This window comes from Chionomys nivalis, chromosome 7, assembly GCF_950005125.1.
Source record: "Chionomys nivalis chromosome 7, mChiNiv1.1, whole genome shotgun sequence".
Classification (NCBI taxonomy): domain Eukaryota; kingdom Metazoa; phylum Chordata; class Mammalia; order Rodentia; family Cricetidae; genus Chionomys; species Chionomys nivalis.
This window is the reverse complement of record NC_080092.1, coordinates 55988981-56003013: the sequence shown is the minus strand read 5'-3', so window position 1 is coordinate 56003013 and position 14033 is coordinate 55988981. Positions and strand designations below refer to the sequence as shown.

General features: G+C 51.7%; 2 protein-coding genes across 3 annotated transcripts; both read left to right on the top strand.

Moving 5' to 3' along the window:
• Positions 1 to 12728, top strand: Dph1 (diphthamide biosynthesis 1). 2 transcript variants are annotated; one of them, XM_057774993.1, is made up of 13 exons: positions 1 to 110; positions 3796 to 3948; positions 4065 to 4128; positions 5646 to 5767; positions 6304 to 6461; positions 6600 to 6721; positions 9346 to 9414; positions 9752 to 9908; positions 10033 to 10133; positions 11041 to 11119; positions 11643 to 11786; positions 11960 to 12066; positions 12595 to 12728. In XM_057774993.1, exons 1-12 carry the CDS (start codon positions 50 to 52, stop codon positions 12047 to 12049), a joined length of 1320 nt encoding a protein of 439 aa, XP_057630976.1. In that variant the 5' UTR covers positions 1 to 49; the 3' UTR covers positions 12050 to 12066; positions 12595 to 12728. The 2 variants fall into 2 exon arrangements, with proteins under 2 accessions (XP_057630976.1, XP_057630977.1); XM_057774994.1 differs by lacking the exon at positions 12595 to 12728 and adding an exon at positions 12164 to 12269.
• Ovca2 (OVCA2 serine hydrolase domain containing) lies at positions 12210 to 13094 on the top strand. The gene has a single exon (XM_057773946.1). The coding sequence runs from the start codon at positions 12210 to 12212 to the stop codon at positions 13092 to 13094; it is 885 nt and encodes a 294-aa protein (XP_057629929.1).
• Positions 13095 to 14033: the final 939 nt, after the last annotated feature.

Genomic DNA, 14033 nt, shown 5'->3' with positions numbered 1-14033 from the left:
CGCGTTCTTCCAGCACTGCCTTTTTGGTCCCCACGTGGGCTCTGGGGTGATGGCGGCGCTGGTTGTTTCCGAGACAGCGGAGCCAGGAAGCCGAGTCGGCCCTGGCAGAGGTGGGTGCAGCAACGCTGTGTCTGAAGTCTTTGTATCTCGGGTGGGACCCCCCAGGTCAGGGACAGGGCGGAAGGTGACTCCTTTCTCCTTGAGACCCGAGAGTCTCATGCTGTTAGAAGTTTTGGACTCCCATCACCAGAGACCCAGGGACCCAGTGTTTCGGGGCGGGAAGAGCTGTCCCTCCTGGGAGTTTATGATCCTCAAGGTGGAACTACACCCAATCCGGGCTGGCAGACTGACTCCGGAAGAGTGTCAGTAAGACAGATCCAGAGGGAAGGGTGCGTGTCGCGTTTTACAAGTGGACTCGGAAAGAATGGTTTTATTTATGCGAAGAGGCGCTTGATATCCTTCACCAGGCACTAACCAGCGCCCACTAAATGCCAGCCCTGTACTAGGTATAAGGACTAAAGTACTACCCGGGCCTAAGGATCTCTACTCAAATGGGGGGCGAGGTGCACTGATGAAAACAGGTGACATCCTTGAAAAAGGAGGAGGTGCCTACTGCTCCTCCCTCTAGCACGTGTGCCCCGTCCAAAAAGACCGCAAGGGAGTTGGACCTGTCTAGGAGATTCTGCCGGGAAGCGGTCAAATCTAACCTAGTTTGTCCAAAGCCATGAAAACAACTGACCAAATGCTCTGACAGCGGTAATATTTAAATATGGTCTCAGGGCCCCAGCCTACCAGGCTATAGAGTTCTTCAACACAGCCCTCCACCACAGTAGATGAGTGGACAGGTCTGGGAGGTCCTCCTATCACAGGACCCCAGCAGAAGTTCTGCTATAGAACACAGGCTCTGTAGATACGGATGACTAAATTCATTTCTTGTCTTTTCACATCTCCAAACTGTTTGGCTCCTAGTAAGACCCTGTCCTGGGAGAATAGGATGTCCAGGAGAATTCCTTGCTGGTGAGCCTTAAACAAAAAAAAAAACCAGAAATGGAATATTTTTTAAAATTTAGATTTTTTTACACATTCATTTTACTTATTTATTTGACGTGTGTGTCACAGTGCCTATGGGGGTCAAAGGACAGCTAATGAAGTCAGTTTTCTCCCTTTGTGTGGGGCCCAGGGATGGAGCCCAGACCCTCAGGTTTACATACAGGCCTCTAGGCTATCCTGCTGGCTTCACTGTTTTCTTTTTGTTCAAGGGCGTATTTATATACCTCTCTGCCCAGGCTAGAATGTTCTTCCTAATGTATAAGGTCACTCTTCTTATCTGTTTGTCCTCTGATGGTACTAAAGTGTGTTCTTTCTGCCCTTGAACAAACATAAGGGATGCAGGCTAGGGAACTTGTTAATTCACTGTATGGAGTTTATTTCCCTTTAAAAGAGGTTTTTTAAAGTTTTCTTTTATGTGTATGTGGGTGACAGAAGAGGAGGAAGAAACTGTCAGATTCCCCTGCAGCTGGAGTGGTTACAAGCTGCCCAGTGAGGGTGTTGGGACTCAAACGCTGGTCCTTTAGGAAAGCAGCATGTGCTCTTAACGACTGAGCTGCCCCCCTCTGCTGCCAATTGTGACTGCTTTGAGACAGGGTTTCACTGTAACCTAAACGAGTAACCATGACCGCCACCACCCAAATTTTTAAAAATTACAGAGAGAGGGAGAGAGAGAGAGAGAGAGGAGATAAGATACTGGGGATTGAACCAGGACCTTGTACATGCTAAGCAAGCAGCCTGAGTTATACAACTAACTCTGGCTGTGAACTTTTGATTTTCCTACCTAAGTAGCAGGGATTACAGGCCTTCTGTACCATGCCCAGCTTAATTTTGTGTGTGTGTGTGTGTGTGCAAGTGTGTGGTCTGTGTGGACCGTGTGTGTGTGTGTTTGTACGCGCGCATGCGTGTGTATGTAGACCAGAGGTCAGTGTCAGGTGCCTTGCTCTCCACCTTTTTAATTAAAAAAATTTTTTTAAGCCAGGCAGGGTGGTACACCTTTAATCCTGGCAGAGGCAGGTGGATTTCTGAGTTTGAGGCCAGCCTGGTCTACAGAGTGAGTTCTATGACAGCCAAGGCTACACAGAGAGACCCTATCTCAGAGAAAAAAGAATAAAATAAACATTTATTTGTTGTGTATGTATTGTGTGCACACACAACTGTACAGCAGCATTGTGTGGAGATCATAACATCACTCAAGGGAGTCAGTTCTCTTCTTACCATAGGGGTCAGGGAATTGAACTTAGGTCCTCAGGCTTAGAGGCAGGCACCGTTACCCTGAGTCATCTTTCCAGTGTTCCACCTTCGGTTTTTTGTTTGTTTGTTTGTTTTGGTTTTTCGAGACACGGTTTCAGTGTAGTTTTAGAGCCTGTCCTGGAACTAGTTCTTGTAGACCAGGCTGGCTTCAAACTAACAGATCCGCCTGCCTTTGCCTCCCAGGTGCTGGGATTAAAGGTGTGCGCCACCATCACCTGGCTGTTTACTTGTTTTTTAAGGATTTAGTTTTTTATTTGTGTATGTGTGTTTCCTGTATGCACACATGCACAGGGACCCCGGGAGACCAGAAATGGGTGTTGGATCCCCTGGAGTTGGAGTTGCAGCTGTTGTCAGTAACCAGTGCTCACAACTGCTAAGCCGTCTGCAGCACCCCATCTGCAGTGAACCCGGAGCTCAGTGATTTGCCTAGACTGGCTGTCCAACAGGCCAGCTCTGAAAACATGGGCCTGCTGTTGTGAGCAGCTTTTTATCAAGACAGGGTTTCTCTGTGTAATAGCTCAGTAGCTCTGTTTTGTCCTGGAACTCACTCTGTAGATCAGGCTGGCATTGAAGTCACAGAGATCCTGACTGCCGCCACCACCTGACTTTGTATTGTTGTTGTGATCAGCTTTGTGTGTGGGAGGGGTGGGTGCTGGGGGTTCTGAACTCAGGGTCCTCATGCTTATGTGACAAGCACTTTACCTTTTCTTCACCCTTGATTCTTGTGGGGTTTGTTGTTGTTGCTGCTTGCTGAGACTGGGTCTCGCTATGTCGCTCTGGGTGGCTTGGCACTCGTTGTGTATAGGCCAGGCTAACCTCAAATTTAGAGATGGGCTTTTGTTTTTTGGAGACAAGGTCTTTTATGTTGTCCTTGTTGGTCTTTTTTTGTTTTTTTGTTTTGTTTTTTGAGACAGGGTTTCTCTGTAGCTTTTGGGGCCTGTCCTGGAACTAGCTCTTGTAGACTAGGCTGACCTCAAACTTACAGAGATCCGCCTGCCTCTGCCTCTTGGAGTGCTGGGATTAAAGGTGTGCGCCACCACCGCCTGGCATCCCCCCTTGTTGGTCTTGACACCTCCATCCTCCTGCCTCGAGTGTACACACCACGCCCAGCTTTAGTCCCCTTTTAACTGAGAAGAGGGATGAAGGCATGAGTTAATCAATGTGGACCAAGTCAATGGGACTGCAGTTGTGTGACCAGACTCATGCTCCTTTGCTTTTCAGTCATTTCTAGTCTTGGGTGAACCACACCCCTGTTTATGATTTATGGTTACTTCTATGCTAGTGATCTCATGGCATAGAAGTAAATTATGCAAGTTTTTGCCTGGTGTATGGGCTATCTCTGTTTGTAGGATGATTCAATTGAAGCAAAAGCTGGGTGGACGTCCTTTGTGTGTAGAACGTGGGCCTTCAGCTTAGTATTAACAGATTAAGTAAGTGGCTCTGGTTGCCTGGGGTCTAGGGCAGATGCAGACCCAAGCCTTATGTTTGTTCTAGGGCGCATCTCTCGGGGTCGACTTGCCAATCAGATCCCCGCTGAGATCCTGAACAACCCCCAGCTACAGACTGCTGTCCAAGCCCTGCCTTCTAACTACAACTTTGAGATCCCGAAGACCATCTGGAGGATCCAGCAAGCCCAGGCCAAGAAGGGTGAGGCCCCAGAGGATGGAGCTGGGGTGAGGTTGGAGAGATTGCCTGCTCAGACACAGCCATGTCCCTGTGTCCCATCTCTGGCCCTCTGCTTTCATGTCTTCTTTGTCTTGCAGTGGCCTTACAAATGCCAGAAGGCCTCCTCCTCTTTGCCTGCACCATTGTGGATATCTTGGAAAGGTAAGGCTTGGGCACTAGAGAGCCAGCTGAGTCTTTGCCCAATATAGGTAGGCCTGTTAGCCTAATTTTTCTCTTCTGGACCACACTGGCTAGCCCTAAGCCTCCTGCAAATATATACACACACAGGGGAAAACTCAACACAAAACTCCCTTCCCCTGTATAATCTGGACAAAGGCAAAGAAGTTAATTCTAGTTTCTAGGCCAGAGCAGGTGGTAGCATCTGGGAGGAACCTAAATGGGTGAGGGTCTGCTGTTAAGGGGTGAGAGGTTGGGGAGTTGAAGAGGGTGCCTCTTTTTCTCTGGCTCAGTTTGGGTGGGAGTAGGCATGGGTGGCAGAGGAGAGAGATGCCTAGGGAAAGGTATTCAGTTCCTCTACCCCCTCCTTCTAAGTTTCTTCTTCATGACAATGAGCCATTGCTGGGGGGGTGGGGGAACAGTGCTCAGCCATCTGGAGCCAGCAGGAGCACAGGGAGGGGATTGAAGAAAGGGGAGGTCATCTCGTGCTGAGAACCTCCCACTTCCCTGCTGCTGCCCTCACCCCTCTCCCTCCCTGCCACCACAGACCCACTTCCCTGCTCCCACCCTCTTGCCCCTTGGGGATGCTCTCTGGGGCTCAGGCCAATTTGCATACATTTTAATCTATAAAAAATTAAGTGCTCTGGCTGACTCAGAGCCTGGGCTGCATTCTAAGGAGCTGAATAATCTGCTTCTGTGCACAGCCTGATTTGGGGAAGGGGTGGAGAAGGGGGGCAGATTGGCAACCGTTTAGCTTCCCCCACTACACCCTAGAGGAAGACTGGGGGAACCCAGTCACAGAGCCAGCATCTGTGCCCAGGTATGGGCTCCTCCTGGGAGAACTCAGCCTCCTGCTGTTCCAGCGGTGAGTTTAGGGTACAGGGTCTTTCTTACCCACCCTGCCCCCTCCCCCCCAGTGATTCAGGCCTGGCAACAGATCTCATAACAATGTGCTGTCCAGAGCCCACTCGTCCTGATGCATGAGGAGTGTGGGCAGCGCCATGTGCTATGGGGGAGCTATGCATGGGTCCTCCCCATCCTGGGCACCCATGGCCTTGCCTAAGGGTGGGGAGTTGGTGGGGTCTGGGCAGGGGGAGGCCGTTATGTATCCATGCATCCATGCCCACATGGACAACAGTGCCAGTGCTTGTGAGGGAGGGTGGGGAGATCTTTTGTTGCCTGGGTATAATGAGTCAGAGTCTGGGGGGTGGTCTGTGTTGGGCTCTGTGCACACACTTCTGTCGGGTAGGGGTCCTGCTTGCAGTCTAGGGCTGGGCAGGGTGCTGCAGACATATCCTCACATAGCAACTGTTCCAGGAGCTGCTGCCAGGGCTGAGGGAGGTGGCAGCTGCACCCTCCTACTTGGTTGGCAGCTGCCGACTCAAGGACTTGGAAGATGTGGGGAAAGAAGAGCTCGGTCCTGAGACACCTCCAGAGCTAGGACTGTCTCCAGACTCATTCTGTGTCACCGTCCCATGGCTTCCTCAACCCCACCCCTACAGGTTCACAAAGGCTGAAGTGGTGGTGATGGGCGACGTGACCTACGGGGCTTGCTGTGTAGATGACTTTACTGCAAGGGCCTTGGGAGTCGACTTTCTGGTGCACTATGGCCACAGCTGTCTAGGTATGATGGGCTGGGACACCAGAGTACTGGCAGGGAGGCAGGCTGCAGGGTAGCCTTCTCTGTCATGTGCTCTTGTCCTGCTTGCAAGCCCAGAATCCCTTCTGGTTTCCAGGATGACTTCGGCCTTTCTGCTTTGGGCTCTTTCCTCTGGATTTGGCTGCCTTGGAAATCATGCTGCTGTCTCACTGAGACAGTAGTCAAACATGCTGTGCATGTTTCATGTTTTTGTTTGTTTCTGTGAGACAGTCTCACTCTATAGCTCAGGAAGGCCTGGAACCTAGCAGCTGTCCTGTTTTGGCCTCCCAGCTGCTAGGATTGCAGGTGTGCGTTGCCACACCTGGCAGATGCAGGTGCTTGAAAGGAAGGCTCTTGGTGATAGAATAGGCTGGGTACCCAGCTAAGTGATGAGGAAGAGTTCTAGGAAACTGTGACCCGCCTTCCTCTCCTAATCTCCCCCAAGCCGAAGCCACTGGGACTGGGCAAGGCTCCCTGCTCCTCCTGCCTTTTAGAACAGTGTTTTGAACTCTTCTCTGTAGTTCCCATGGATACATCAGTTCAAGATTTCCGTGTGTTGTATGTCTTTGTGGATATCCGGATAGATACAGCCCACCTTCTGGACTCGGTCCGCCTCACCTTTACCCCAGGCAGCTCCCTTGCTCTGGTCAGCACCATTCAGTTTGTGTCAACTCTGCAGGTAAGTTTGCCAGCATCCCATGGGGGTAGAGAGGGTACTCCAGGGTGCTCCTGGCTCCCGTGCCTGCTGCTCTGACCTCTTTCTCTGGCCCTGAATTTCTCCCAGTGACTTATTTCCCTTCCCTCATTGTCAATACAGGCAGCTGCACAGGAGCTGAAAGCTGATTATCATGTCAGTGTCCCACAGTGCAAGCCCCTGTCCCCTGGGGAGATCCTCGGCTGCACATCCCCTCGACTACCCAAGGGAGTAGAAGCTGTTGTGTAAGTTAGAAATGGAGGCTAGTTTGCAGGGACATACAGAACCCACTCAGGGAAGGAGCCTCAGGCTCCTGATGCAGGAGAAGAGGCTGGGTCTAAAGCTCCTAATCTGTGCACTCAAGGTCACCTTGCAAGTGGGTGGGGGGGGCAGGTGGGGGACGACACTTGAGGTTTACCTGCACCTTCCTGGTGTTCCATCTTCCATCCAGACGGCTATGCCTAGGGTGGAGACGGAACTCAGATGGCCTGATGGGGGGATTGGGATGGGTAGAAGTGGAGGGAATATAATTGGAGAAGATGAATGGGCACGCCCAGGCTGTAGCCCCATTAATTTAGCATCCGGACAGCTAACAAGCAGGAGCAGCGTGTCTCCTGCCGCCTAATTATTTTAGGTAATGGAAATGCTTAATGTTGTGTGAATGCAACCAGCCTCTGAGCCGACAGCTCCTCTGGTTCTGATTCTGGTTGGGAGGGGAGTCCTTTCCTAGCTAATGGCAAGAGCGGTGGGTGGGGCACTGTGGCTCAGTCCCACCCCTAAGAGCTTTGGGTGCTGGTCCCACAGGTTTTGCTACACCCGAATAGGATACTCTGCCTTTAGGCTCACTTATAGGCAGGCCTTCCGCAGGTCAGACCTGGCAGCCCTGTTCCCTGAGGGCCATTCCCCATGTATGTGTGCCAGCATAATGGGTGCCCATCATCCGGGGCTTCAAGATGTGTGGTGAAGCCGGGCGGTGGTGGCACACGCCTTTAATCCCAGCACTCGGGAGGCAGAGGCAGGCGGATCTCTGTGAGTTCGAGACCAGCCTGGTCTACAAGAGCTAGTTCCAGGACAGACTCCAAAACCACAGAGAAACCCTGTCTCGAAAAACCAAAAAAAAAAAAAAAAAAAAAAATGTGTGGTGAGGGAGACACTCTGAGTGCAGGCCTCAGAAGGATGTATGGTCTTCAAGAGAGAGAGAGCAGCTGCCACCGATGAATTCTCTTATAAGCTCTGGACTCTCCAGGTCTCAGGAAGGTACTATAAGAGAGTGCATCTCGGAGGGTATGTTCAGTGTAGCCAAGTGAGGAAGCCTGGTGTCAAATCTCAGATGCATTGCTTGATACTGTGTAGCTTTGAGCAAGTGGGTTTTGTTTTATTCTTTGAGACAGGATCTCACTGTGTAGCCTTGGCTATCCTGGAATTCACTGTGTCGTCCATGTTAGCCTCAAATTCATAGAGATCCCCCTGCCTCTCTGCCTCTCAGGTTCTGGGATTAAAGGCATGAGGGCGGTACATGAGTTCAAGGCCAGCCTGGTGTACAGAGCGAGTTCCAGGATAGCCCAGGCTACACAGAGAAACCCTGTCTCAAAACAAACAAACAAGCCAAGGAAAAAAAGGACATGAGTCACTGTACCTGACAAATCAGAAGACCAGGAAATAGCAGTTGTTATAACTACTGGGCCAGTGCTGATCTGGTTCTAGAGTAGCCTCTGTGTACCCTGGAACTCCTCTGCAGCCTATAGAATATACACTTAAAAATTTTCATGTCTTTATTATTTACTTTGGATTTGAAACAGGGTTTCCCTATGTAGCTTTGACTGCCCTGGAACTCACTCTGTAGACCAGGCTGACCTCAAACACAGAGATCTGTCTTCTTCTGCCTCCCGAGTGCTGGGTTTATTTATTTATTTATTTATTTATTTATTTATTTATTTATTTGGTTTTTCGAGACAGGGTTTCTCTGTAGCTTTGGAGCCTGTCCTGGAACTCCCTTTGTAGACCAGGCTGGCCTCGAACTCACAGAGATCCGCCTGCCTCTGCCTCCCGAGTGCTGGGATTAAAGGCGTGCGCCACCACCGCCCGGCCCGAGTGCTGGGTTTAAAGGCGTGCACCAACACTGCCTGGTGGACCACCACCACCCAGCTTCTTTCTCTCTTTCTTTCTCTCTCCTTCCTTCCTTCCCTCTCTCTTTATTATCTATCTATCTTTTTTCTGAGTCAGGGTTTCTCCTGTAGCTCTGTAGACCAGGCTGGCCTTGAACTCACAGAGATCTGCCTGCCTCTGACTCCTGAGTGCTGGGATTAAAGGTGTGCAGCACCACTGCCTACTCTGAACATAATTTATGTCTGTGTTGAGCTTAATAAAAGAGAAACTTAGCTTAATAAAAGAGAAACTTAGCTTTCAAATTAGGCTCTCCTGAGCCCAGGTGGCCTTTCGTCAGCCTTGGCATTTCCTTTACTTTTTGCTCGGAAGACTGAATGCACAGCTAGAGGTGTTTTCCAGGCATCTAAGTCCAGCTCCTTGCTGTACATATGAGAGGCCCTAATGTGAATTGAGAACTGCCTCAGCAGCACTGGTGGCTGAGGACTCAGTCATCTGGACCTATAAGCTGGGGTACCCCTGTGCTACCCCATACCACACTTACATACTCTTTTTTTTAAAAAAAATATTTTATTTATTATGTATACAATATTCTGTCTGTGTGTATGCCTGCAGGCCAGAAGAGAGCACCAGACCTCATTACAGATGGTTGAGAGCCACCATGTGGTTGCTGGGAATTGAACTCAGGACCTTTGGAAGAGCAGGCAGTGCTCTTAACCTCTGAGCCATCTCTTCAGCCCACTTACATACTCTTTCCACCCTGCAGGTATCTTGGAGATGGCCGTTTCCATCTGGAGTCTGTCATGATTGCCAACCCTAATGTCCCTGCTTACAGGTATAGGCTGGGGAGGGCTGAACATCTGTGGCAGGGTGAGAATCTCTGCCCTGGAGGCCTTCATAGGCTATTCCACATCCCCTGTTCACTAAATGGCAGCCATCCCTGGCTGAGGCACATCTGGAATTTAGACCCCAAACTGCTGTTGCCTACCCGGTAGTCATGCGAAGCTCCTAAAACACTCCCTTCCTCTCCCCTGCCTTAGCTGATCTCCTCAGTAACAATGTGGATTCCTGCCTGGGGCCAGATTCCTTAATTCCTTGCTTAGATCCTGTGTCGGGAACTCTCTCAGACAGTGTGACTCTGACTGTCACAGTGATCCTGGCCACCTTTCCAGGTATGACCCATATAGCAAAGTCCTCTCCAGAGAGCACTATGATCACCAGCGCATGCAAGCCATTCGCCAGGAAGCCATTGCTGCAGCACGCTCAGCCAAGTCCTGGGGCCTTATTCTGGGAACTTTGGGTCGCCAGGGTAGTCCCAAGATCCTGGAGGTGAGAGGGTTTGGCATCAGGAGGAGGGGACCGGCAGGAAAGTAGCCGGAGAAATCTGTAGGCCAAAGTACCTAGCTTTGGCTGCTTCATCAGAGACTCTAATTGGGCCCCCTTCTCCCAACAGCACTTGGAATCTCGGCTTAAAGACTTGGGACTTCCCTTCGTGAGGCTTCTGCTCTCTGAGATCTTTCCCAGCAAGCTCAGTCTACTTCCTGAGGTGGATGTGTGAGTTCCCTCATCTTGCCTTTGTAGGGTGACCAGCTAAAGGGAGCTTAGAAACTAGGTTCTGCCCAGCACTGACTTAAGGCCACAGCCAATGGGGATTGCATATGTGGTCCTGAAATTTTAATATTTATCAAGCACTTATCTAACAGGGGCCATCCTTGACCATGAGCCACTGTTTTGTCTGACCATCCAAGATAGTCTGGTGGGTGAGTGTGAGGGTACTGTGTTCAAACTTTGGTTCTAAGGGGGTAACCGCCCACAGAAGAACTACCCCCAGAAGGCTTTTAGGGGCCTGGGGAGAGGCCTTATGGAGTAAAGGTCTGATAACCTGAATTTGATTCACTTAAGGTGGAGATAGGGTTTCTCTGGCTATACTGGAACTTGCTCTGTAGACCAGGTGGGCCTCGAACTCACATGTGCCACCACCGCCCCAGCTGGTGCATATGTGGAGCTCTGGTGTCCACCTTCAGGTGCTGTCCACCCTTTCTCTCTCTTTTAAATTTTCTGAGACAGGGTCTCTCACTGACCTGGAGCTTGCAATCCACCTGTCTGGACCTCCCTAGTGCAGGGATACAAGTGTATATGACACACACACACACACACATTTTTTTCCTTTTTTTAAATGCAGTAGTTCTAGGAGTTAAGGTCAACTCCTTGGCTTACAAGGCAAGCACTTTAGAGTTACCTTCCCAACAGTATATAGTACTCTTAACAACAGTGAATCAATACATACTGTTTACAAATGGTCCAAATAGTCATGTTTTTCAGGGTGGTACCTCAGAGAGAGGTGCTCTCCATGGCGTCTTTCCCCCCCCCTCGCCTGCCTCTGCCTCCCGAGTGCTAAGATTAAAGGCATGGGCCACCACCACCAGGTTCCATGTCAAGTCTTACTGACTTCTCTTCTTAGGTGGGTGCAGGTGGCATGTCCACGCCTCTCCATTGACTGGGGTTCAGCCTTTTCCAAGCCACTGCTGACACCATACGAGGTAATCAACTACATTTGGAAAATCTGCTGGGAAGTGAACTTTATACATTCTGTCGAGGGAGGCTTGTGGGATGGCTGGCATGGGTAAACATGTTCCGAGGTTGGGCCACCATCTTGCTTCGTAGTTTTGTTGGTTTGTGTATTTAAGAACTGGCCTGCCGGGCAGTGGTAGCACATACCTTTAATTCCAACACTTGGGAGGCAGAGGCAGGCGAATCTCAGTGAGTTCGAGGCCAGCCTGATCTACAGAGCAAGTTTCAGGACAGCCGGGACTGTTATACAGAGAGACCCTATCTCAAAAAAACCAAACAAACAAATTGGTCTTAATACCCAGGATGGCCGAAACTGCAGTGCTGAGAGGCAAGAGCCACCACACCTGACTCTCTGTGTAAATGAGTCTTACCTCACATTTCCTTTTTGTAGTATATATTCTGTAATAATAGATAATACCCTTCTTAGGCTTTGGTCAGATTTACTAATGCAGAGGCCAAAAAAAAAAGTATTGCTGTCATTTTCTTCCCTAGGCGGCCGTGGCCCTGAAGGACATTTCCTGGCAGCAGCCCTACCCTATGGACTTCTACGCCGGCAGCTCTTTAGGGCCATGGACTGTGAATCACGGTCGGGACCCAGGACCCCGGGGTCTTGGCCAGCTCGGCCAGCTAGGCAAGGTAGGCGGGGACCTCACAGATGGCGGAGCTGTAATCCTGCAGGCACAGCCTTGGCTTCAGGCTGCCTCCCCAGCGACGTGAGCCACGGCCGCCGCCCTGAGGACACCGGGGGAAATGCTCGGTTGCCGGGTGGAGGTCGCAGTAGTGAGACCCGGCTGTGCCGCCTCCCTCAGGTGCAGCAGGGCTCCCGAGGCTTGTCTCCAGCCCCGGCCAGTGGGGGTTGCAACTACGCAGACCGGAAGGCTGCCCCGCCGGCTCCCTGAGGCGTCTCCAGCCACAGGTATTTACGGCTACACCCCACCTTTTTGTCTTCCTAGCGCCCGCCCTCCGCGTCCCCGCCTTCTGGGTGTTATCGGCTCGGGCCCCGCCCCTCGCAGGTTCCACTTCCGCCCAGTGAAGACCCGCTTCCGGTGGCTCTGTGGGATGGCGTCGCGGCAGCCCCTGAGAGTGCTGTGCCTCGCGGGCTTCCGGCAGAGCGAACGGGGCTTCCGTGAGAAGACTGGAGCGCTGAGGAAGGCGCTGCGGGGCCGCGCAGAGCTCGTGTGCCTCAGCGGGCCACATCCGGTCCCCGAGGCAGCGGCTCCCGAGGGCGCCAGGCCAGACTCCGGTGAGACAAGCCTGCTCCGGAAATGCCCCGCAACTTACCGGCCCCCTCAACACAGCGGACCTCCCGGTTCTCACCCAGGCTCCAGCCTGCGATCCCTGATCTTCTCCTTTATCTGTGTCCAATCCCTCTCAAGCTTGCCCTCCCCTTTCTCCCCGGCCCCCTCTAACCCTGGTCCCGTGCTCTTCTCCCATCTGCTTCTAGGGCCCTGTGCTCCGGAGGAGCAGCCTCGAGGCTGGTGGTTTTCCGAACAGGAAGCAGATGTTTTCTCCGCGCTGGAAGAGCCTGCGGCGTGCAGGGGTTTGGAGGCGGCCCTGGAAACGGTGGCAAAAGCCCTGGACTCGCTGGGGCCTTTTGACGGACTTCTTGGCTTCAGCCAGGGGGCTGCACTAGCCGCTTTTGTTTGTGCCCTGGGTCAGGCAGGCGATCCCCGCTTCCCCTTGCCGCGATTTATCATACTTGTGTCGGGGTTCTGCCCCCGAGGCCTTGGCCTTAAGGAATCCATCCTACAGAGCCCCTTGTCACTACCTTCGCTTCATGTTTTTGGGGACACTGATCGAGTCATCCCTTCTCAGGAGAGTATGCAATTGGCTAGCCGATTTCTTGGGGCTGTCACCCTCACCCACTCTGGCGGACACTTCATCCCAGCAGCTGCATCCCAGCGTCAGGCCTACCTCAAGTTCTTGGACCAGTTTGCAGAGTGAAGGGCCAGCAAATGTCTCCGAACTGCGCCCTCTTGCTCTAGCAGCCGCTGTCTCGTGCCCTCCTGTTCTTCGCATGCTGGAATCTCCACCGTGGCACTCCTACCGTGCTTAGTTGAAAGACAGCTGTCCCTTACTGGAGCAAAGAGGAGCAGGTAGCCTTGATAAACATGAGAAGGCCAGAATGCCCGTGAGAGGAGAGTGATGCTCAAACGGGCCGGCACTCCAATGATTGCCGCACAATAAAGCGGTTTAGATTGAGGATTTGGGGGAAAGAGGACACTTGACAAGGCTCTGACTGGGTCACCTGCTTTTAGGCTTCTTAGAACCCAGTACCTGAGAATTGAGTGTTGGTTTTCTTTTGGTCTATGGCCCTGTTCTTCCATAACTGCCTCATCCCTTCTGAACTCTGAGCTTGAAGGCTTGGATTGTACTAGGTGTTGCAGAGGCCAAAGACAGCACAGAATAAACTGCCTTTTCCTAAGGAGCCCATCTGCAGGGTTTCTGAGATTGATGCTCTTCCTAATTACCCGATGTGTTGAGAAAGTTCTGGGCACGTTAAGGATTACCGCCTTGCCATGTTCTTATTCCAGTGTTCACTCCAGCCACACACTGCTCTATGACTTGTGACAGACTGCTCTTTCTAGGGCATCACAGGCTCCTACCTAATCCCAAGCCATTGTCCTCTCGGCAGCTTTATAACTGAGTAGGAGTTGAGGCTGGCGTGGATACTCCAAGTCATCCTTGGCAGAGAAGTGGAGGGGCTGAAGAACACAGCCTGCTCTTGCAGGGGACCCAGGTTCAGTTCCCAGCACTCACGTGTCAGCTCACAAACATCTATAACTAGTTCCAGGGGCTCTAACCCGCGGTCCCAGGCATGCACATGGTATATGTGCCGAGGGTGAGGCACATGCAGGCAGAGGTAGGATCTGACTTTGAGGA